Genomic DNA, 24,646 nt, shown 5'->3' on the forward strand with positions numbered 1-24,646 from the left:
TTATACGATATAGTTCGTAAGTATTAAAGAGGGCTATAATACCATGTACAGTGTAGTCGTTTGGTTTAAAATATATCTATATATAAAGATTTAAAGCTGTTAAATTTTTACTCATCCTTTCAGGAAAGGAAGTGCATTTGTTTGAGAAACTACTTGGAGAAAAACTGGGGACTATATGCAGACAGAACAATTCTGTTAAGTACAGAAGTAAGATATTTATTATTCCAGACAGCGAGTCCTAGGGAAAGAGCCTAGGCTTCAGTAAAATAATTTTACAGACGTGGGACATCAGGTCAGGAAAAATTACAACATAATTACACTACAACATATTTGTGCCTTAAAATACCTTCCAAAATAAGCTAGGCACAGAATAACTAATACCGCATGATCTTTCTTACATGTGAAATCTAAAATAGTTGAACTCGTAGAAGTAGAGAGTAGAAAGGTGGTTACCAGACACTGAGAGGTGGGTATCAAACCCACCTCTGATCTGGTATCAAACACCCTTCTTGTTATTATCTCAGAATATTCTGTTGGTGGGTCTCATGACATTTACAGACATCTTGTCAAATTAAAAAAAAGAATGTCATTGAAACTGATAGGAATTACATTAAATTTGCATACTAATTCAGGGATAATTAACATCACCACAACATTAAATCTTTTAAATAAAATATTATCTCTTCCATTTCTTCAAGTATTTTTCTATGTCCCCCTCTTTTAAATCTTCTGCTTATAAGTCCTATATATTTCTTGTTAAATTTCTTTCTAGATGATTTTGTTTCTGTTGTGAATGGTATTTTTCCTCTTTATATTCTATTTGGTTGTTACCTATATAAAGAAAGTAATTAATTTATAAGTATTTATTTTTTACTCGATATCTCACTACCATTTCCTATTCTAATAACCTTTCAAATAATTCCCTCTGGTTTTCAGGTAAACAACCATCAGTTAATAATAAATTTGCCTTCTCTCTCTCTCTAGCTATATCTGTATGTATATCTCTCTAAATACAGGGGGCTGTCATTTTACTGGTTTGAATTTCCACAACTACTTTGAATAATAGGAAGGATGCCGAGTGTTCTTTTCCTTTGAACTTTAATTATATTCAAGCATGCTTTTAGATTTTAACCATTCGTTGTGTTTTTTGGCATTAGAGAGTATATTTATATGACATTTAAGAAAAGTTGTACTCTTTAATATTGTAAGTTTGTGGGTTTCCTAATTTGGAACCATTTCTGGAATAACCTTACTTGTTCCCCTTGCATAATTTTTTTAATATTGGTTTTATTTAATAGTCAATTTAAGATTTTTAGTATTTATATTAGCAAATGAGCCAGAGATATATTTTATTTTATTTTCATTTGTAATCTTTGGCAAACTTTAATTATGGCTATAATTTTATTTCTATGTTCCATAACAGTTTAAATAATATTAATACTTGGATTATCTATTTCTTGAAGTTAAAAAAGAGTTACAAAACTGGGCCATTGTCTTTTTTTAAAGGTGCTTCTTTGTGGTGGTTTTAAATATGTCCACAAATTATTTTATACATGTCCCTTCAAGTGATGGAGCCCAATTCCTCTCTTTTTTAATGTGGGCTGTGCTTTGTGACTTGATTCTAATGATTAGAATAAAGTGGAAATGATATAGTGTGCAACTTCAGAGGCTAATCACAAAAAGCACTGCAATGTTTTCTTCTCTTTTTGAGATGCTCATTCTGGGAGAGGCCAGCTGTCCTTTGGAGAAGCCCATGTAGTGAGGAACTGAAGTGTCCTGCAGTCCAAGTCAAGAACAAAAGATACCACCAAGAGATTAAAAAGACAACCCACAGAATGATAGAAAATATGTGAAAACCCTATCTGATAAGGATTTAATACTTAGAACATATAAAGGACTCCTGTAACTCAATAACAATGAAACAAACAACCCAATTACAAAGTGGACAAAGGATGAGAGTAGACATTTTTCCAAAAAAGACATACAAATGGCCAATAAACACAAGAAAAGATGCTCCACATCATTAGTCATTAGGAAAATGTAAATCAAACTGACTTCAGCCCCTTTTAGGGTGGTATAATAATGATTTTTTTTAAACCAGAAAAATGACAAGTGTTGGTGAGGATGTAGAGAAATTGGAACATTTGTGCATTGCTGATGGGGATGTAAAATGGTACAGCAGCTGTGGAAAATAGTCTGGCAATTCTTTGAAAAGTTAAACAGAATTACCATATCCCCCAGGAATTCCACTTCTGGGTGTATACCTGAAAGAATTGAAAATATGGACTCAAACAGATATGGGTTTATCAGCAATTCTGCCTATTTTAAACTACACCTGGTAAATTGTATTTTTCTTCTGACATGGAACATTTCATGGATAGTTTTAATTTTATTAGAATAGAGAAGATATAATATTTTTATCAAGTATTAAATCTCTTCAATATCAACAGGCTATGTCTTCTTTCTCATTCTTGTATATTTATAGAATTGTTATTTTGTGAAATGACAATTGACCCAGTCTGTTTGTTTTATAATTGGTCACTTTAAAGAATCTGCTTTTAGATTTCTTTATAATTTCTATGATTTTTTCTTTGTTCATTACTTTATTAATTCCTTACTCCAGCAGCCTTTTATATATGTTTTTAATAATTTAAAAATTGTTAAGAAATGTTTTGTTCATTTATTTGAATTTTTTCCTGTCAAGTAACAAAAAGGATTGAAAAATTTCTCTGAGGACAGTTTTGGCATCAGCACCCCAGAAATTTTTATGAGTAATATATGTTTCAGCATTCCTAATTAAGAAGATAAATAATGTAAGGCTTACCATTACAGGTTGTTGAAGCTGACTGGCGATATTCTAATTCTAACCTCAACCTGTCACATGAATTTGGACAAATTAGTTAACCTGTCTGTCTCAGTTTTCTCTTCTATACAATGAGGGATATGCATGATATCCATTTCAAAGGGTCTTTCAAAGACTAAGTAAATCAATTCAAGTAAAGGACTTAGAAGAATGCTTGAGGCACATGCACTCGAGGATCATTAGCGATTGTTATTCTCCAGGTAATCTGCAATGGCTGTTTTTAAATTTCTCTTTGATCAAGATCTAAGGTACTCCGTTTTCTAAAACTTTGAATTTTTAATGTATCATTTGCTTATTAACTCCTAGTTTTTGGTGTATTGCGATGAGAAAATATACCCATTTTGATTTCTTCTATGTGCAAATTTATTGAGGTATACTCTGTGGAGTTATATCAACTTTTATAAATGGTTTTTATAACTGTGATAAAGGTTTCAAAGTTGAACACACAAGAATCAAAGCAGCCTTATTCCTCAACATGTGATTATTTGTTTACTTATTTGCCCAATCTGAAGTTTTCAACTATTATTATTTTGCCAATTTGTATTTTTATTTATTTTAGAAAATTCTCTGACTTTGCATAATGACAAGAATTGAAGAAAAATAATGCTCTCAATCCCTTCATCTAACCAGAGATTGTCACCCTATGGCTCACAGGCCAAATTTGTTCTATAGCACGTATTTGTAAATGAAGTTTTATCAAAATACAATCACACATTCATTTGTCTAGGGCTATTTTTCCACTGCAATGGCAGAACTGAGTAATTGCAATAGAGATTGCATGGTCTGCAAAACTGAAAATTTTGCTATCTGGCTCTTGACAAAAAATTTTGCCGTCTCTTGCTCAAAACAATCTATGTTTCATTTGTCCAGGTTAACATCTACTCCTTAGTTACATGCTTAAGTTGCACTTGTTTTCAGAAATTTAACAATGTAATTGTATAACCTACATATTCACTTAGTATACCATGTATATTTTGTCACTCCCACCTCCATCTCAGGTGGTCCTGATTTTTCCAAACCCAATCAAACACACATATGTGTATAGGATATCTCCTCCAAATTTGTCATTATTTTTCCAAATTGAGAACAAACTCTATATGCTTTTCTGCAAATTATTTTTTTCTGTTGACATCACAACATGGTCACCCATTCAAATCACTAAACAGAGATCTAATTAAGTCTTCTTGATTGCTGCAAAATAGTTCATAGTAGACGTCTTATGATTTATTCAACCTACTGCTAATAGAAGGATGTCAAGGTTGTTTGCTCTTTTTGCTTATATAAACAATACTGCAATAAAGAACCTATTGTAATTAATACTCCTTTTCCTAGGAGTGGGATTAGTAGCTAAGAAGATATCTATGCTTTCATTGTTTGTGGATAGTGTAAGTTTTTTTTTGAAAGCTGCAGCAATTCACATTCCAATGAACCACTATGAGAGGGCTCCTTTTCCTCAAATTCCTATTTACCTCTACTTCCCTCTTTTAAACTTTTATTAATGTGACTGTGAAAACATGACATATTGTTGCTTTAATTTGCATTTCCCCAAACCATAGTGAAGTTGAGCTTTTTTGCTTAAATATTTATTTTAGCAATTTTTAAGGCCATTTTTATGTTTCCTTTTGTGAATTGCCTGTGCATATTCTTTCCTCATTTTTATATCGGGTTGTCTATTGCTTATCTACTGTTGTATGCTCTTAACTTTCTCTCGGTTTTACCTAATACAAATTTCCCTGCAGTCTATTTTCTGTTAACATATGGCATATTTTTGCATACTAGAATTTTAATTCTCCCGTATGTCACTCTGTTGATACATAGATCTAATGGCCAATCTGGTTGGGATGGTGACAATCCTCTTTCTCCCTGAGCGCTCCTTTCCTGGCCAGCCAGATGATCCAAGTTAATGCTGGCCAACTCCACGATGCTGTGTATTTGGTCAGAGAAGACCTCCTTTCCAGTGGTGGGAGACAGTTCTTTAGGTAAGAGTACATGTGTTACAGAGCTCTGTCTTTGAAACAGCTGAATGAGCTCTTCTATATATCAGTATTTGTTTTATGTATTTCAATACATTAGTTAGCGCTCTCTTGTTCAAAAGTTCTTGTCTTCAGGCCAGGCACGGTGGCTCCCACCTGTAATCCCAGCACTTTGGGAGGCCGAGGCAGGCAGATCAAGAGGTCAAGAGATCAAGACCATCCTGGCCAACATGGTGAAACCCTGTCTCTACTATAAATACAGAAATGAGCTCAGCGTGGTGGCGCATGCCTGTAGTCCCAGCTACTCGGCAGGCTGAGGCAGGATAATGGCTTGAACCCTGGAGGCGGAGGTTGCAGTGAACCGAGATGGTGCCACTGCACTCCAGCCTGGTGACAGAGCGAGACTCCATCTCAAAAAAAAAAAAAAAAAAAGTTCTTGTCTTTATTGTGCACTGGACCAAGTATCAATATCTTAAACAAAATTTTAAAATCTTATTTGATATGTTTTAAATTCTTATTTTTCTTATACTGTTATCTGTTTTTTTCTTTCCTAATATCACATGATATATTTAAAATTTTTTTCTTTCTTATTGTTTTAAAAGAGATACAACATAAAATTTGCCATTAAAACCATTTTAAGGGTATAATTCAGTGGCATCAATGACATTCACAACATTATACAACCATTATCACTGCTTAGTTCCAAAAATTTTCACCATCCCAATGAGAAACTGGATGTATTGAGTTGTAACTCCCTATTCTCCCCTTCCACTGGTTATCTCTAATCTATTTTTAGTCCAATAAATTTTCTTATTTTTGGCACCTCATAAAAGTGGAATACAGTATTTATCCTTTTGTGTCTGGCTCATTTCACTTAGCATAATGTTTTTAAAGTTTATGCATCTTGTAGCATGTATCAGAACTCTATTCCTTTGTATAGCTGAAGAATATTCCATGGAATGGATAAGCTCCATTTCATTGATCCATTCATCTGCTCGTAGATACTTGGGTTGTTTCTACCTTTTGGCTATTTTGAACAAAGCTGCTATGGACATTGGTATTTGAGCATCTGCTTCAGTCCTTGTTTTCAATTTCTTTAGGTATATGCCTAGGAGCAGAATTGCTGGTTATATGGTAATTCTATGTTTAACTTTTTCAGGAATCATCAAACTGTTTTCCACAGTGCTACACCATTTTACATTTCCACCAGCAATGTATAAGCGTTCTAATTTCTCCACATCCTCGCCAACACCTTTTATTTCCTATTTTTTAAAAATATTATAACCATCCTAATACAAAACATCCTAGTACAAAGTCAGGTTGACTTGCACTTCCCTAATGACTAATGATGTTGAACATCTTTTGATGTGTTTATTGGACATTTGTATATTTCCCTTGGAGACATGTCTATCACATCATTTGCTCATTTTCAGTTACTGAGTTTTCAGTGCACAGGTCTTGTGCCTCCTTGATTAAATTGATTCCTAAGTATTTTATTCTTTTTGATGCTACTGTAAATAGGATTCTGACCATATTTAGAAGCCTTTGTCTTTCAAAAGGGGGGATTGGAATCATTCACATTTACTATTATAACTGATGAGTTTGATCTTATAGTGTTCTTTCCTTTTTATTTATTTAACAATTCTATGGGTTGGAACTCAGCACTGTACAAAACAAACTCCATTCTTGCTCTGCTAAATGGAGTTTGTTTTTTTTTTTGTAATACATAGTAGTATATTTTGTAATATAAAATATGTTATATTTAAATATTGTATATCATGTAAATAAAATTTATATCAATATTTTTATTGATATAAAATAACAGATTTTATCACTACTAACTAGGAAGTTAGGAATGAAGTAAGAAAAACTATGATAAACTTATACTATGTAGGGGATACATATTCTTGATGTAAAAAATAAAGAGAAAATGGTACTTTACACCAGTATAAAATCAAAATATGTTAAAAATCAGATTTATATATTTTATATCAAATTTATATCATATTTATTATTTTTATAATATATATGAATTTTATGTTATATCATATATATATAATATATATACTTATGAACCCTTCCCCCTGTGCTTTGTACCGTACTTGCAATAGCCTTTTCCTATCTTTGCTTGAACATCTTCAAGCCCTAGTTCTTAAACTTTTTTGGTCTCAAGAATTCTTTTCACTCTTAAACATTTTTGTTATTGTTATTGTTATAATTATTTTTTTTTGAGACAGAGTTTCGCTCTTGTTGCCCAGGCTGGGGTGCAGTGGCACCATCTCGGCTCACCGCAACCTCCGCCTCCTGGGTTCAAGTGATTCTCCTGCCTCAGCCTCCCGAGTAGCTGGGATTACAGGCATGTGCCACCACACCTGGCTAATTTTGTATTTTTTAGTAGAGACAGGGTTTCTCCATGTTGGCCAGGCTGGTCTTGAACTCCCGACCTCAGGTGTTCTGCCCGCCTCAGCCTCCCAAAGTGTGGGGATTACAGGCATGAGCCACAGCGCCCAGCCACTTTAAGAAGTATTAAGGACCTCAAAGTGATTTTACCAATGGAGCTTATATCTGTTAATATTTATTATATTAGAAAGAAAAACTGAGGCATTAAAATACATGTATTAATTCACTTTAACATAACAATGCTGGTTTCCCAAAAGAGAGACAGAAAGCTTGCTAGCTCTTGTTTCTCTCACCCCTCTTTTGTTTTATGGACCAAGTGGTTTTGCCCTTCTGATTATCTTTTAAAATTTGATTTTATATATATATATGTGTGTGTGTGTGTATATATATATATATTTTATACTGGTGTGAAGTACCATTTTCTCCTTATTTTTTATGTCAAGAATATGTGTCCCCTACATATGATAAGTTTATGATGGTTTTTCTTACTTAATCTCTAACTTCCTAGCTGAAGTGATAAAATCTATTTTTTATATCAAGTTTCTTCTTCTTTTCATATTACATGAATTAACTTTCAAGAATTAGTCCTGCTTTGATATTTTATTTCCATATTAAATAAAACAGTTTTAGTGACCCCATTTAACTAGTTTTGTGCCTCATTAATATTTCTTTGATACAACACCATTTGGAATTTTGATTTCTTCTTCAAAAAGAAAAACTCCCACAGCTTTGTGGGAGTTTTTCTTTTTGTAGGCAGTATATCTAACTGGTGTATGTTTGGGGTTCCTTCTTATTTAAGACGATGCATCTGTGCCTTGCAGATGAATGGCAGCTTGACCGAGTACAGAAATTTTATTGTACAATATTTCCTCTCAAACACTAACTTCTACTACTTAGTGTTACAGAACGGAAGCTTGGTGCTAATATGAATTTCTTCTTTTTTGTTTATTTCTGGAGAGTGGCAGTATTTTTTTATATTTGGATGGCATAATTTTCTTCCATGTAGGGCCGGGGCCCATTGTTGTTAATCTTGATTTGTCTAGTAAGCCTTCAAGGATCAGCTTAGTATTTTTCTTTATAGCCTGAGAAATTGTCTTCCATTATGTGCTAATTAATGCTTCTATTCATTCTGCTTTCTTTTATTTTTTCTGGAATTTCTATATTATATCCCTGTGTGTTTGTGTGTAGTGTGTTTGTGTGTATATATGTGTCATTTCAAGTCTGGTCCTTGATGAATTCTGGAGAATTCAATCTTGTCTTCTTTATCCCTTTGGTGTTTTTTTTTTTTTTCCGGGGGTTGGGGGCAGGCTCCAATCTACCAGTCATCACTCCTTTTCCGACTCCCATGTGTTTCATTCAAATCTCAACTTTTCTGATATCAGATCATTAAATCTTATAAATGCCTCATATAGTTCCATCGATTCTATGTTACAAACACATATGAGAGATTTTTAAAGATTGTCCCCTGTTTATTGGAGGAAGCTGTTGTGCGGATGAATATTTCTCTGATCTCTTGGGTTGGTTTCTTTTATTTTCAATTGCTTTATCTTGCCTTAGATTTGGTGATATTTTGTTTTGTTTACCATAGGGAAATCTATGTTCATTCACAATGGGAGGTGAGAAAAGGTTGGGCAAGAGGTTGTGTGAAAAGCAGTTTAAATCGTCCAGGCTCAGACAGTCAGAAAAGAGGAATACTGACTCACTCTAGTGATAGAATAGGCTGATGACAAGGGGCAGTTAGTTGTTGCAGTAAAATTTAATATATATCATGTTTTTCCTCTCTGAATTTATCATGGCAACCAAAAATGAGTACACAGTCTTTTTTTTATTATCATACTTTAAATTCTGGGATACATGTGCAGGATGTGCAGGTTTGTTACATAGGTATACACATGTCATGGTGGTTTGCTGCACCATCAACCCATCATCTACATTAGCTATTTCTCCTAATGCTATCCCTCCCCTAGACTCCTACCCTCTGACAGGCCCCACTGTGTGATGTTCCCCTAGGTGTGTCCATGTGTTCTCATTGTTCAACTCCCACTTAGGAATGAGAACATGCGGTGGTTGGTTTTCTGTTCCTGTGTTAGTTTGCTGAGAATGATGGTTTCTAGCTTCATAAATGTCCCTGCAAAGGACATGAACTCATCCTTTTTTATGGCTGCATAGTATTCCATGGTGTATATGTGCCACATTTTCTTTATCCAGTCTATCATTGATGGGCATTTGGGTTGGTTCCAAGTCTTTGCTATTGTGAACAGTGCTGCAATAAACATACGTGTGCATGTGTCTTTATAGAAGGATGATTTATAATCCTTTGGGTATATACTCAGTAATGGGATTGCTGGGTCAAATGGTATTTCTGGTTCTAGATCCTTGAGGAATCACCACACTGTCATCCACAATGGTTGAACGAATTTACACTCCCACCAACAGTGTAAAAGCATTTCTATTTCTCCACATCCTCTCCAGCATCTGTTGTTTCCTGACTTTTTAGTGATCGCCATTCTAACTGGCCCAAGATGGTATCTCAATGTGGTTTTGATTTGCATTTCTCTAATGACCAGTGATGATGAGCTTTTTTTCATGTTTGTTGGCTGCATAAATGTCTTCTTTTGAGAAGTGTCTGTTCATATCCTTTGCCCTCTTTTTGATAGGGTTGTTTTTTCTTGTTAATTTGTTTAAGTTCCTTGTAGATTCTGGATATTAGTCCTTTGTCATATGGATGGATTGCAAAAATTTTCTCCCATTCTGTAGGTTGTCTGTTCACTCTGATGATAGTTTCTCTTGCTGTGCAGAAGCTCTTTAGTTTCATTAGATCCCATTTGTCAATTTTGGTTTTTGTTACCATTGCTTTTGGTGTTTTAGTAATGAAGTCTTTGCCCATGCCTATGTCCTGAATGGTATTGCCTAGGTTTTCTTCTAGGGTTTTTATAGTTTTAGGTCTTACATTTAAGTCTTTAATACATCTTGAGTTAATTTTTGTATAAGGTGTAAAGGAAGGGGTCCAGCTTCAGTTTTCTGCATCTGGCTAGCCAGTTTTCCCAACACCATTTATTGAATAGGGAATCCTTTCCCCATTGCTTGTTTTTGTCAGGTTCGTCAAAGATCAGATGGTTGTAGATGTGTGGCGTTATTTCTGAGGCCTCTGTTCTGTTCCATTGGTCTATATATCTGTTTTGGTACCAGTACGATGCTGTTTTGCTTACTGTAGCCTTATAGTATAGTTTGAAGTCAGGTAGCGTGGTGCCTCCAGCTTTGTTCTTTTTGCTTAGGATTGTCTTGGCTATATGGGCTATTTTTTGGTTCCATATGAAATTTAAAGTAGTTTTTTTTTTTTTTTGGTAATTCTGTGAAGAAAGCCATTGGTAATTTGATGGGGATAGCATTGACTGTATAAATTACCTTGGGCAGTATGGCCATTTTCATGATATTGATTCTTCCTATCCACAATCATGAAATGTTTTTTTCATTTGTTTGTGTCCTCGCTTACTTCCTTGAGCAGTGGTTTGTAGTTCTCCTTGAAGATGTCCTTCACTTCCCTTGTAAGTTGTATTCCAAGGTATTTTATTCACTTTGCAGGAATTTAGAATGGGAGTTCACTCATGATTTGGCTCTCTGTTTGTCTATTATTGGTGTATAGGAATGCTTGTGATTTTTGCATTGATTTTGTATCCTGAGACTTTGCTGAAGTTGCTTATCAGATTACAGATATTTTAAGCTGAGATAATGGGGTTTTCTAAATATACAGTCATGTCATATGCAAACAGAGACAATTTGACTTCCTTTCTTCCTATTTGAATACCCTTTATTCCTTTCTCTTGCCTGATTGCCCTGGCCAGAGCTTCCAATACTATGTTGAATAGGAGTGGTGAGAGAGGGCATCCTTGTCTTGTGCTGGTTTTCAAAGCGCATGCTTCCAGCTTTTGCCCATTCAGTATGATATTAGTGGTGGGTTTGTTATAAATAGCTCCTATTATTTTGGGACATATTCCATCAATACCTAGTTTATTGAGAGTTTTTAGCATGAAGGGCTGTTGAATTTTATCGAAGTCCTTGTCTGCATCTATTGAGATAATCATGTGGTTTTTATCATTGGTTCTGTTAATGTGATGGATTACGTTTATTGATTTGCGTATGTTGAACCAGCCTTGTATCTCAGGGATGAAGCCAGCTTGATCATGGTGGATAAGCTTTTTGATGTGCTGCTGAATTTCGTTTGCCAGTATTTTATTGAGGATTTTTGCATCAATGTTCATCAGGGATATTGGCCTGAAACTTTCCTTTTTTATTGTGTCTCTGCCAGGTTCTGGTATCAGGATGATGCTGGCCTCATAAAATGAGTTAGGGAGGAGTCCCTCTTTTTCTATTGTTTGGAATAGTTTAGAAGGAATGGTACCAGCTCCTCTTTGTACCTCTGGTAGGATTCAGCTATGAATCCATCTGTTCCTGGGCTTTTTTTGGTTGGTAGGCTATTAATTACTTCCTCAATTTCAGAACTTGTTTTTGGCCTATTCAGGGATTCGACTTCTTCCTGTTTTAGTCTTGGGAGGGTGTATGTATCCAGGAATTTATCCATTTCTTCTAGATTTTCTAGTTTATTTGCGTAGAGGTGTTTATAGTATTCTCTGATGGTAGTTTGTATTTCTGTGGGATCAGTGGTGATATCCCCTTTATCATTTTTTATTGTGTCTATTTGATTCTTCTCTCTTTTTTCTTTATTAGTCTGGCTAGTGGTCTATTTTGTTAATCTTTTCAAAAAACCAGCTCCTGGATTCATTGATTTTCTGAAGGGTTTTTTGTTTCTCTGTCTCCTTCAGTTCTGCTCTGATCTTAGTTATTTCTTCTCTTCTGCTAGCTTTTGAATTTGTTTGCTCTTGCTTCTCTAGTTCTTTAATTGTGATGTTAGGGCGTCGATTTTAGATCTTTTCTGCTTTCTCCTGTGGGCATTTAGTGCTATAAATTTAGTGCTCTAAACACTCTTTGGCTGTGTCCCAGAGATTCTGGTACATTGTGTCTTTGTTCTCATCGGTTTCAAAGAACTTACTTATTTCTGCTTTCATTTCGTTATTTACCCAGTAGTCATTCAGAGCAGGCTGTTCAGTTTCCATGTAGTTGTGCAGTTTTGAGAGAGTTTCTTAATCCTGAGTTCTAATTTGATTGTACTGTGGTCTGAGAGACTGTTTGTTATGATTTCCATTCTTTTGCATTTTGAGGAGTGCTTTACTTCCAATTATGTGGTCAATTTTAGAATAATTGCTATGTGGTGCTGAGAAGAATGTATATTCTGCTGATTTGGGGTGGAGAGTTCTATAGATGTCTATTAGGTCTGCTTGGTCCAGAGCTGAGTTCAGGTCCTGAATATCCTTGTTAATTTTCTGTCTTGTTGACCTGTCTAATACTGACAGTGGGGTGTTAAAGTCTCCCACTATTATTGTGTGGGAATCTAAGTCTCTTTATAGATCTTTCAGAACTTGCTTTATGAATCTGGGTGCTCCTGTATTGGGTGCATATATATTTAGGATAGTTAGCTCTTCTTGTTGCATCCTTTGCCATTATGTAATGCCCTTGTCTCTTTTGATCTTCGTTGGTTTAAAGTATGTTTTATCAGAGACTAGGACTGTAACCCCTGCTTTTATTTGCTTTCCATTTGCTTGGTAAATATTCCTCCATCCCTTTATTTTGCGCCTATGTGTGTCTTTGCACATGAGATGGGTCTCCTGAATACAGCACACCAATGGGTCTTGACTCTTTATCCAATTTGCCAGTCAGTGTCTTTTAACTGGGGGCATTTAGCCAATTTACGTTTAATGTTAGAATTGTTATGTGTAAATTTGATCCTGTCATTATGATGCTAATTTGTTATTTTGCCCATTAGTTGATGTGGTTTCTTCATATTGTTGATGGTCTTTACAATTTGGTATGTTTTTGCAGTGGCTGGTACCAGTTATTCCTTTCCATGTTTAGTGCTTCCTTCAGGAGCCCTTGTAAGGCAAGTCTGGTGGTGAAAAAATCCCTCAGCATTTGCTTGTATGTAAAGGATTTTATTTCTCCTTCACTTATGAAGCTTAGTTTGGCTAGATATGAAATTCTGGGTTGAAAATTCTTTTCTTTAAGAATGTTGAATATTGGCCCCCACTCTCTTCTGGCTTGTAGGGTTTCTGCAGAGAGATTCACTGTTAGTCTGATGGGCTTCCCTTTGTAGGTAACCCGACCTTTCTCTCTGGCTGCCCTTAACATTTTTTTCCTTCATTTCAACCTTGGTGAATCTGACAATTACGTGTCTTGGGGTTGCTCTTCTCAAGGAGTATCTTTGTGGTGTTCTCTGTATTTCCTGAATTTGAATGCTGGACTGTCTTGCTAGGTTGGGGCAGTTCTCCTGGATAATATCTTGAAGAGTGTTTTCCAACTTGGTTCCATTCTCCCCGTCACTTTCAGGTACACCAATCAAACGTAGGTTTGGTCTTTTCACATAGTCCCATATTTCTTGGAGGCTTTGTTCATTCCTTTTCATTCTTTTTTGTCCTCATGCTTTATTTCATTAAGTTGATCTTCAATCTCTGATATCCTTTGTTTCACTTGATCAATTTGGCTATTGATACTTGTGTATGCTTCATGAAGTTCTTGTGCTGTGTTTTTCAGCTCCATCAGGTCATTTATGTTCTTTTCTAAACTGGTTATTCTAGTTAGTAATTCCTCTAACCTGTTTTTCAAGGTTCTTCGCTTCCTTGCATTGGGTTAGAACATGCTCCTTTAGCTCAGAGGAGTTTGTTATTACCCACCTTCTGAAGCCTACTTCTGTCAATCTGTCCAACTCACTCATTCTCCACCCAGTTTTGTTCTCTTGCTGGCAAGGAGTTCTGATCCTTTGGAGGAGAAGAGGCATTCTGGTTTTGGGAATTTTCAAGCTTTTTGTGCTGGTTTTTCCTCATCTTCGTGGATTTATCTATCATTGGTCTTTGATGTTGGTGACCTTTGGATGGGGTTTTCATGTGGACGTCCTTTTTGTTAATGTTGATGCTATTCCTTTATGTTTGTTAGTTTATCTTCTAACAGTCAGGCCCCTCTGCTGCAGGTCTGCTGGAGTTTGATGGAGGTCCACTCCAGAGTTTTTAAAAGCCCCTTCTCAGTTGAGACAATGGCTTTTGGTGTGGCTACTTGTCCCAAGGAGAAGTCAAGAGCAAGAACCCCATAATGTCTCCTCTCTGTGTGCACTTTGATGCATACTCTTCCAGAGCTGCTGTTACAATTAATGTTTACCCCCCCAAACTCTGCTTCAGGGTCCTCCAACTCAACTATATTACCTACTGATCTCAGTTAAGGAGGTTTACATGGTTCAACTACCTTTTTTCCTTTTCCTTATTTGTAAGCTGCTCCTTTTCATCCAATGAATGCCTGACCAGGTTTCACATGTACCACCTTTGACAGGAACATGTTGCCCTCCTCTGGTTTACAATACAATACATATTGTACCTTCTTTTTTGTATTCCTTTGATCATATGGCTATGTCCAACGTATCATCTCCATCTATAAGTCCTATTGCTTGCTTTTAAAGTAAAGGGAGCAATAGTTTAGTTTGTCTATCTGAGACTGGGTCAGAAGTTGGCTCTGCTGTTCTGGAACTCATATTCAAGAGATGGTATTCTCAACTCACCCTTCATTACAAGAATAATTAACTGTTGATCCAAACTGTGTATCTGTGTTTATATGCACCATTCCATTGAAGGGTTCTGGTGGAGGTCCACATGATTTTCCTAGGGGAAGAAGCAGAATCTGGGATTAAATATAGAGTTCAACTTACCTTTGTAAGGTTCAGACTGGAGTGTGGCATACTAAACAGCATATACAGTTCCAATTGTTTCATGGAATTGACTGCTTTGAGGAAACTTGGCAGACAACTTCAGAATCATGTAGCTACGAACACAACTTTGAAAAAGACTATCTTGCATCTCCTAATAAAGGTTATGTATGGGCTCTCGCCTGTAATCCTAGCACTTTGGGAGGCCGAGGCAGGCAGATCACCTGAGGTCAGGAGTTCAAGACCAGCCTGGCCAACGTGGCAAAACCCCATCTCTACTAAAAAATACAAAAATTAGCTGGGCATGGGAGTGGGTGCCTGTAATCCCAGTTACTCGAGAGGCTGAGGCAGGGAGACTTGCTCGAACCCAGGAGGTTGCAGCCAAGATAGCGCCACTACACTCCGGCCTGGGTGACAGAGTAAGGCTCCATCTCAGAAACAAACAAACAAACAAAAAACACAACAGCAACAGCAGAAACAAAACAAAAACAAAACAAGTCATTTATGGCTAAAGTGTTGTACTCTCATTCCGCCAGCCAAAATCAAAGGCCTCAAAATTTGGGATGTCTCCCCTATTTTTAGTTAGCCAAGCACAGTTCACTGCAACTCACATAAATTTCTTTTGTACCCCTGTTTCATTCATTTAATGGTTTCAGCCATCAAGGATGATCTACAGTGAATGTAAATTTTCTCTCTAATTCTTTTGTGAGAGCCATTCTCATGAAATGAGCATCTAGTCAAGGTTCAGGAACTACAAGCAAGAAGAAGGGGTGATGTACAAGACCATCCTTTATCAAAATATCTTGGGCAAATATAACATCTTGCTTCCAAAATTTGAGCAAATTGAATCAAATCCCACCTATGTTGTTTTTGTTGTTGTTGTTTGTAGAGGTGGGGTTTGGCCATGTTGCCCAGGCTGGTTGCGAACTCCTGAGTTCAAGCTATCTGCCAGCCTTGGCCTCCCAAAGTGATGGGATTACAGGCGTGAGCCACCAAGCCCGGTCCCACCTATGCTTTAACAGACATGAAGTAGTTCCCAGGGAGGGGTTACTCACGTCTACAGTTGTCTTCAACACTTGACCAGACCAAGTTTTCTAGGCAGGAGATAGAGAACATTTTCCCAAAATACCCAGGATGGCATTCATAATTCAAAGATGTCCCGACTGGAAACTCAAAGTCATTAATTGGGATCGTAGGACTGGCAAATGGAAACTGCTCTGGGGTTTTACAGTGACCTGGAGAAAAAAACCACAGGAATATCAAAGTTAGCAGAGAGACTTCCACCCTACCTCCTCTTTCTCTTCAATTAAGCTGATAGGTGGATCACAGAAACAAAGAGACTTACAAGAATAGCAAAAGATTTTCTTCTCCTTGATGTTACCTTGGGATGAAGCTCTTCAATGGCATCTACTCAGCAGGATTTTTTTACTATTTGGAAGACCACTCAGCTTTCTGATCTTTCTTCCCTTATTTCACCAAAGCAAGAACTTCAGCTTGTAGTTTCACATTCTGACCTCCTATCGGAGTGCCTATATCCTCAGTTAACCACTCAAATCTTCATGTGTTTGTGCTAATTCACTCATGAGTAGCAAGACATATTTTATCATCTCTCTCCATCTACTCCATTCTCAGGGTGCCCAGCATAAGCTGCCTCTCTGGCCTTTCATAGCAGATACCCCTTGTAGTGAGTTGAATGATGTTCTCCCAAAAGATATCTCTACCTAAAACCTCAGAATAGAAACTTATTTGGAATAGTGGTTTTTCAGATAGAATTAAGATTAGGATCTTGAGATTAGATCATCTTTTATTTAGAGTGGGCCCTAAATCCAATGACTGGTGTCCCTATCAGGGAAAAAGTGGAGGGATTTGACATATAGAGACACAGGGGAAAAGGCTATGATGGAGGCAGGGATTTGAATGATGCATCCACAAACCAAGGAATGCCAAGGAATCCCAGGAACCAGCAGCAGATGGAAGGAAGTAAAGAACTGGTTGTTTTCCAGAGCCTTAGAAGATGGGAAAATACCTCTGCCAACATCTCAATTTCAGCCTACAAAACTGTGAAATAATAAGTTTCTTTTGTTTTAAGCCACCTAGTTTGTGGTAATTTGTTACAGCAGCCCTAGGAAACTAATACAGTGTTTTTCTTCTGATGCTAAACCAGGCATTTAAAGATAGAACAAAATAGGCTGGGCATGGTGGCTCACGCCTTGTAGTCCCAGCACTTTGGGAGGCCAAGGCAGGTGGATTGCTTTAGCCCAGGAGTTCAAGACCAGCCTGGGCAACATGATGAAAACCGGTCTACATAAAATACAAGAATTAGCTGGGTGTGGTGGCATGCACCTGTGGTCCCACCTACTTGGCAGGCTGAGATGGGAGGCTTGCTTGAGCCAGGGAGGTCAAGGCTGCAGTAAACTATGATTGCACCACTCTACTCCACCTGGGCAAAAGAGCAAGCCCCTCTCTCTCAAAAAAAGCACACACACACACACACACACACACACACAAAACAAAACAAAAAAAGAACCAGAACAAAACAGACTAAGCCATCAGCCTTCTGTAAGAAGCCATGTCTTCTTTCTGAGAGAGTATATTGTGTGCTGCATATTTTTACTTTTTTTGTTTTACAGTTTTTACAATTTTTCAGTTTTATTTTTTATAGAGTTAGGAGCTTGCTGTGTTGGCCAGGTTGGTCTTGAACTCCTGGCCTCAAACAATCCTCTCACCTCGGCCTCCAAAGTGCTGGGATTATAGGTGTGAGCTACTGTGCCCAGCCATGTGCTGCATATTTTCAAATAGAGTCTGAACTCCATTACCTCCTTTTTGGAGAAGACTTCCTCCATCTGTTCATTAAGCCTGCACTGGGGTCTAGGCATTTACATTAAAAAAATTTACTGCATTCTGATGGGTACCACTCAGTTGGAGAGTAAAGGTCAAAGAAAGGTTAAATGCCTTTCATCAGGTTTAGTCTTTTCACCTTGGCTGGCTCTTGTCTCTCAGGGCTTCCCTGTGGATAATGGAATATTCCAAGGCTGGTGCCACATCCCTAATCTACTCCAGCTTCTGCTCTGGAAAAGGCCTAATGTTTGCCCTGAAGGACCAGGCAACTTCTTCCCCTCCTTAGGAAGAAATAGCCTCTTCCTTTTCCTACTCTTTTCTTTGGGCTACTCTTTCCTTGCTTCTTACCCCCTGAGTGGAACAGTTCAAGTACAAAGATTAAGACAGCCTGGAGGCAAGATGACAAGTGGACAAACTTTAAGTCAAGACAAAGAGAGTCTTTTTGGTTACTTAGCCCATGCAGCAGAACACTAGTTTAAAACCTTAGCTAAATAATATCCACATTTCCAATTTTGAACTTTGCATGCCCATGTACACCTCATGAACTTATGGAGACTGTCTGTCAATTATACAGATACTGGTTAGTGTTCATAGGCAGCTGTTTTCATGTCGTCTCCAGTGAATACATTTTTCTTCCTGATTTACATAACTGTGCCTTACTGCCTTCCCTCCACCCCTCCCTCAGTCCCTTTTCCCCACCCTCTTCCACTCCACCAGCAAGAAGAGTTTTCATCTTATAGATTCAAACATACCTTGGCGCTGCTGAAACCCATCTGTTTTAGCTATGGTATGTAATTTTGACATTTACACTTATGACAAAGTTAAGCTCACAAACAAATACCATAGTCTTATTACAGAAACATGAGGGATTGGGTCCACATATTCTGAACCCATTTAGGATATGTGGAAGCGGATACTGACCAGCACGAACAGAAAGTTCACAGCGAGGGGCAGAGCTGCTCCAAACCCCATTCCCATGAGGGTCACTTGTGCAGCGGATGGTGCTCTCCCCAATGAGGTTGAAGGTCATCCCTCTGTCTGGGTGGGGGTCACATGTGTAAGATATTTCTTTTCCATAGGGAATATCTCCAAAGGGAGTTCCTGTGTGTCTCCCATTAAGGATAGCTGGAGGATTTGGACAAAAGATTTCTAGAAAGAAAACAAGAGCTCTCAATTCCATAAAAAATTTTAAAGTATAATCCAAGGCGATTCTACAGTTGTCATACTGTGACTGTGTTGCCAATTAAGCGTACTTTTCTTCTTAAGGAAAGTAGAAACTGCAAAATAAATGTATTAGGCCTCTGCTAAGATGGAGCTAAATGAAATGACAACTAAATCAATGTTTATTACAAAAACCTTTCCCAAATTAAGCATCCTAAATTTTTCAGATAGTTAATATTTCTGAATAATAAAGAGTATATTCCTTTAAAGTAAATAAAAATCTTCACAGTCACATTAAAGGGGAATCATCCATTAATTCAACAAGCATTTTTTTGAATATCTGCTGTATGTCAAGTACTGTTTAAAGCACAGGATAAATATGATCTTTGACATCAAGAATCTTCATCCTAGAGACATCTTTCTAAAATATATTATACATTTATTATTTGTATATCAGTGATTTAATTTTTCTTGATGATGCCAGGCTATGATTTTCAAAATACAGATGAAAGATTGCAGTAATGCTGTCACAATGAAAAAAAAATGCTATGTACTCCTGTATGTGTTTCAAAAGGCTCAAGAATGTTACGGTTTTTTGAGATACTCATTGGTTTTTAAGGGTTTATTTATTTATTTTTTTCATTAAAGAAACACATTTATTCCTTGGAATGCCTCTATTTGGGGACACTCCTTCCCTTTTCTAATTTGCTTTGAATTTGGGAAGAGGATATTACAGCCCAAAAGAATTATAGATAAACTAATCAAAGGTTAAAATAGCTTAACCAATGTTTACACTCTAGTAAGCGATTTCAGGTATATGTTGGGTTCATGAGGGTATTTTCTTTTTCTTTTCTTTCATACTTCTTAACTATTCCAGGCAAGTTAAGATTGTCAAATAGCTGACTTCCAACAATGTAAGATGAAATTATCATTTTCATCATATAAATCAATACAAGACATTGAAATGATTTAAGGCAAAGTATTCATATGAGCAAAATTCTATTGTAAACATGTATTTTTAATAGCTATGATCAGAAGGGGAAGCAATACCCTGATTGATTTAGTGAAGAAGTAAATGGATAGATTGGACATAGTAGTGTTTCTATTTTTAACACACTATTTTCTGCCCTCTTAAAAATCAAAAGCAAACCTCTTGCTGTCATTTCCCTCTTCAGCTATAGTCCTATTTCTACTCTCTTTACATGAAAACTCCTCTAAAATATTGTCTATGATCTGTTACAGTTCCTCCCATTCATTCTCCCTAGAATTCATTCCAATCAGTGTTTGCCAGCACTCCACTGAAACTTCCACTTGTTACCTCCAAGTTGCTAAACCCAAAGATCAATTTTCTGTTCTCACCTAATTTGACCTCTCTATAGAATTTGACACAGTTGATTAGTCTAATCCCTTAAAATAATTTCCATACTTGGCTTCCAGGGCACCTCACCCTCCTGTGTTTTCTCTTACTGCAGTGGCTGCTTCATCATAATCCCCTTTGCTGATTCCTTCTCACCTTTGCAACTCTTAATCCTGGACATCCAGGCTCAGTCCATGCATCTGTTCTCTAGCAGCACTCACTCCCTAGGTGAAGATCTCTTTCAATCCTGATTTCAAGCATAGCAGATACAATGATGGCTTCTACATATCTATGGGCAGCCTGGGACTCTCCAACATATCCATCTGGATATCTAAGAGGAACACTAAAGTTATGTCCCAAGCTTAACTTTTGATTTCCCCCATTCCCAAACTTCATGCAGTCCCCTGCATTTCAGCTAAGGGAAATTCTACCCTGGCGGTTGCTCTGGCCAAAAACCTGGAAACTGGCTATGTTTCTTCTCTTTCTTTCACACCCTCTATCTAAGCTAACCATCACCAAATCCTGTCATCTGCACCTTCAAAATATATCCAGAATTTGATCACTTCTCATCATCACCTTTCCCAATTGCTATCCTGGGCCAACATCTCTGATTAGATTGCTGCAACAGCCTCCCATTTTGAACCCTCAGCTACACCCAGAGGTTTGCTGGGCTACACTTGCCTTTTGGGTCCTCAGCTACATTCTCAATTGACAGCACTGACTCAATTAAGAGCATTTTCTTAATAACACTTAGTATCATTTGAACATTTCTATTCATGTCTTTGATTTTTGTCTTTATCCTTGCACAAAAATTTAAACATGGACTTATCTGTCTTGTTTATAGGTATATCCCCAGTTCCCAGAAGATTGCTTGGCACATAGTAGGTGCTCAAATAATTTTCTGTTGAAAGAATGAGTATATGACTAAATGGATGATTGAGGGAAGAACTGAAAAGTTGAAGTATGACTATTACCTTTGACAGGAAAGAAGAGAAAAATTTAGCCTAGCATCTTGCCATACATTTATTTCTATGAAGCATTTCTCTCTATTTATAGCACAGACTCTCCTCATAAATATTTATAGGATGGTACCCAAAACACATGATTCTCATGTTTATTTTTCCCCAAAACATTGCTTGTATCTATTCCAACAAAGAACAATTTCTATCAAAAGCGGGCACAAACAGCGGGACAAACAATAGATAATCCCATGGGGCAAACCACATTAAGAAAAAAACAGAAAGATCCAGACTGAACAAGTATTCCATCTACTCACGTTCACACACAGGAACACTGTTATTCCAAAGGCTTCTCATTCCAACCAAGACACAATGACTAACGGAACTGCCCTTTAAGCGAAACCTAAAGAACAAAGCAGTAGTGGCTGGATGAATGCACCATTTCTCTCTTCCCTTCGTGACAGATCTCAACCTCCTCCCTGAGAATTCCTAAGTTAATTAACATTTTACTGCTCCAGCTAAAGCACAGGTGAAAACACTCAACTCACTTAGTTTCTCATTGACGGGCTCAGAAGCCAAATCATTTTGGAAAAACTGTAGCTTTCAGTGAGGACAAAGCAATAATAGCTGGCAGAGCTGTCAATCACATGTAATTGGAATTTAGAATATTTCTACTTACTCTTTCGTTCCTATTCCAAATTCCACTATTTATTTGATTAAAAGTTTTGTGAAATAATCTTTGCATGTTATTTTATCTTATATACAACTTTCTCTTATATATCAAACTTTTCTTAACAACCCCCTAGAATATTTATTTATCTCTTCATGTCTGCAAATTATTATTTATTCATACATCTAATGTTCCATATATGTATATACATATGTTCCATATATATGTATATACATATGTATATATACATATGTATACATATACGTATACATATGTACATGTATACATATACGTATACACATGTACATGTATACATATACATATACGTGTACATATATATACGTATACATATACGTATGTATACATATATATACACACTTTTTTTTTCAAGATCTTTTGTATTTCGGCCATTGTTTTTCCTTTGTGCCTTACTGGAAGCTTGCACGTTTTCCAAAATGATTTTACTTCTGAGCCTCTATAAGTGAGAAATCAAATGAGTTGAGCTTTTTGCTTTTTAAACTTCTGTTCATGGATCCAGCTGGTTCATACCACACTTTCCAATCATTGTTTCAGATATTAGTCTCCTCTAGTACTTCTTTTCCACTAGGTCAGTCCCCTTTTCTGGACTGGTGACTGTATTTCTGTTTGTACTTGACACTCAGTTATATGCGCCATTTTTTCTTTATCTCTTCATCTCCTGATAGTAGTGCCACTTAGTCCCTACCTTTATTTTAAAACTACACTTCCAGAAGTTAATCTCCCTGGATTCTTCTTTTCCTAGGTCAGCCCTCTTTTTGGATTGATCCTTAAGCTCAAGAGTCACTCTCCAGTGCTGAGTCCCTGATCTGAATTCTGGGTCACACTTACCCTTCATCACAGACAAAGGACACCTTTGCCCCAAGCTGGAGATTAAGTGGAAATAGCACACGGCCATGAGGGAGTTGACCCAAGAAGTCATCACAGGATTTCACTAGAAGAAGAAAAAAAGAAAAAAAGAAAAAATAGGAGTAAGACCTCCATGTGTGGGGTAAAGAGAGAAATCTGGAAGCCAGAGAGTTGAGGCACCTGCACATCTCGGGGCTTCAGGGCTCCAGTCTCCCTGGGGTGTGCAGTGCAGAGACGCAGCCCCTCTGAGGTCATAGCCAGGCTCACAGCTGTAGAACACTTCCTGCCCAGGTGAAAAGTTGTCCTGATGGCTTGGGGTATGCTCACCATGCAGGATTTCTGGAGGCGGCTGACACACTATGGAAAGGACAGTTCCAGAGTACTTGTTAGTTATGGGGGAATTTCCTATGCTTCCTGAAGACCTCATAGCTAGTCAGAGGTAGAGAAATAGAACCCAATTCTCCCTAGCACAAGGCCCCAAATTCACTTGTCAATCTACAGGGCATGAGGTATTTTCTCCTAGCTCTGGCTATCCAATGTGAAGTTATCAGTATTGGTGGATTCTCCATCTACATATTTCCTAGGAAGGTAATCCCGATTTGTACCATTGTTATTCAGGTAATGAGACTGTCACCTGAGACCAAATCTGTTTTACAGATTTCCCCCGATTTCTCTGATTGCACACCAATGACTAAAGTACAGTCATACTGTTTTGGGACAGGCATGCCCCTAAATTGGGGCTTACTCTGGAAGGGTTCTTGCCTCATCCAGGACAGAATTCAAGGATGAGCCAGTGGTGCTAGACAGCAATCTGTTAGTGAAAGGCACTGCTTCTTGCAGAGCAGGGCTAACTCATAGGCAGCACACGCAGAGTCAGCAACATAAGGGTTCCTGGCAGGCAACTGTGTTTATACTGCTGTAAACCCGTTTCAGTTACATGTAAATTAAGGAGTGGATCAATGCAGATTGAGGGGCGAGTTATTTAGAACTTTCCAGGAAAGGGGCAGTAACTTCTAGGTCGTTGCCATGGCATTTGTAAACTGTCATGGTGCTGATGGGACTATGAGGGCAGCTAGCAATTGCTTTCATCGCCATCTGCTGGTTCCTGCTGTTTTTTCACTTCATCCTGTCTGGGCCAGAGCCTGTTTTGGTCAGCAGGATTGTGACAAGAACACAAGCCCTGCCCATCTCCTGCCTCAGTACATCCGTCTTTATATCCCTTTATCTGTTCATCTTCCCAGCTCAGTGGTTGCACAAGGCTAACATGGGTTGGCAGAAGAATCGTAAGCTCCTTCTCTGTCCCTATGTATCAATCATAACACCTCCTACACAGCTGCTAAGCCAGCTATTGTGGCATCAGTAGACAAGATGAGCCATCAAAAACACAAGCCCTTAAATAAGCCAGTCCTTTGTCATGAGAGGGCATATTATTTGGAGAGTATTTGACTCAACATCTGCCTTTATTTATAGTCCTGTTCGTTCATGCTTAGGGCATCGGAACCCATTTTAACATCAACCTAATCTATACCTCATTAAAGATGAATTTAGAAATATTTAACTGACTTTGAACAAGTTACTTTCACTCTTGACTTAGACTCCTAGGGATAAAATGTAGGATGTGGATGGCTTGAGCCTAGGAATCTGAGGCTGCAGTGAGCCATGATTGTATCACTGTACTTCAGCCTGGGCAACAGAGTGGGACGTCAACTCTAATAAATAGTTTTTAAATAAAATAAAATCAA

General features: G+C 37.4%; 1 protein-coding gene across 1 annotated transcript in view; it reads right to left on the reverse strand.

Moving 5' to 3' along the window:
- Positions 1-24,646, reverse strand: part of CR1 (complement C3b/C4b receptor 1 (Knops blood group)) — a 129,374-nt gene that overhangs the window by 38,575 nt on the left and 66,153 nt on the right. Inside the window, exons 22-27 of the mRNA XM_034945705.3 lie at positions 23,085-23,261; positions 22,887-22,989; positions 21,667-21,752; positions 18,794-19,021; positions 16,090-16,269; positions 14,891-14,990 (exon numbers count right to left, since the gene is read on the reverse strand). Of these exons, the coding sequence (XP_034801596.3) occupies positions 14,891-14,990; positions 16,090-16,269; positions 18,794-19,021; positions 21,667-21,752; positions 22,887-22,989; positions 23,085-23,261 (874 nt within the window). The remainder of the gene's footprint in view (positions 1-14,890; positions 14,991-16,089; positions 16,270-18,793; positions 19,022-21,666; positions 21,753-22,886; positions 22,990-23,084; positions 23,262-24,646) is intronic.

Source organism: Pan paniscus, chromosome 1 (assembly GCF_029289425.2).
Source record: "Pan paniscus chromosome 1, NHGRI_mPanPan1-v2.0_pri, whole genome shotgun sequence".
Lineage (NCBI taxonomy): Eukaryota > Metazoa > Chordata > Mammalia > Primates > Hominidae > Pan > Pan paniscus.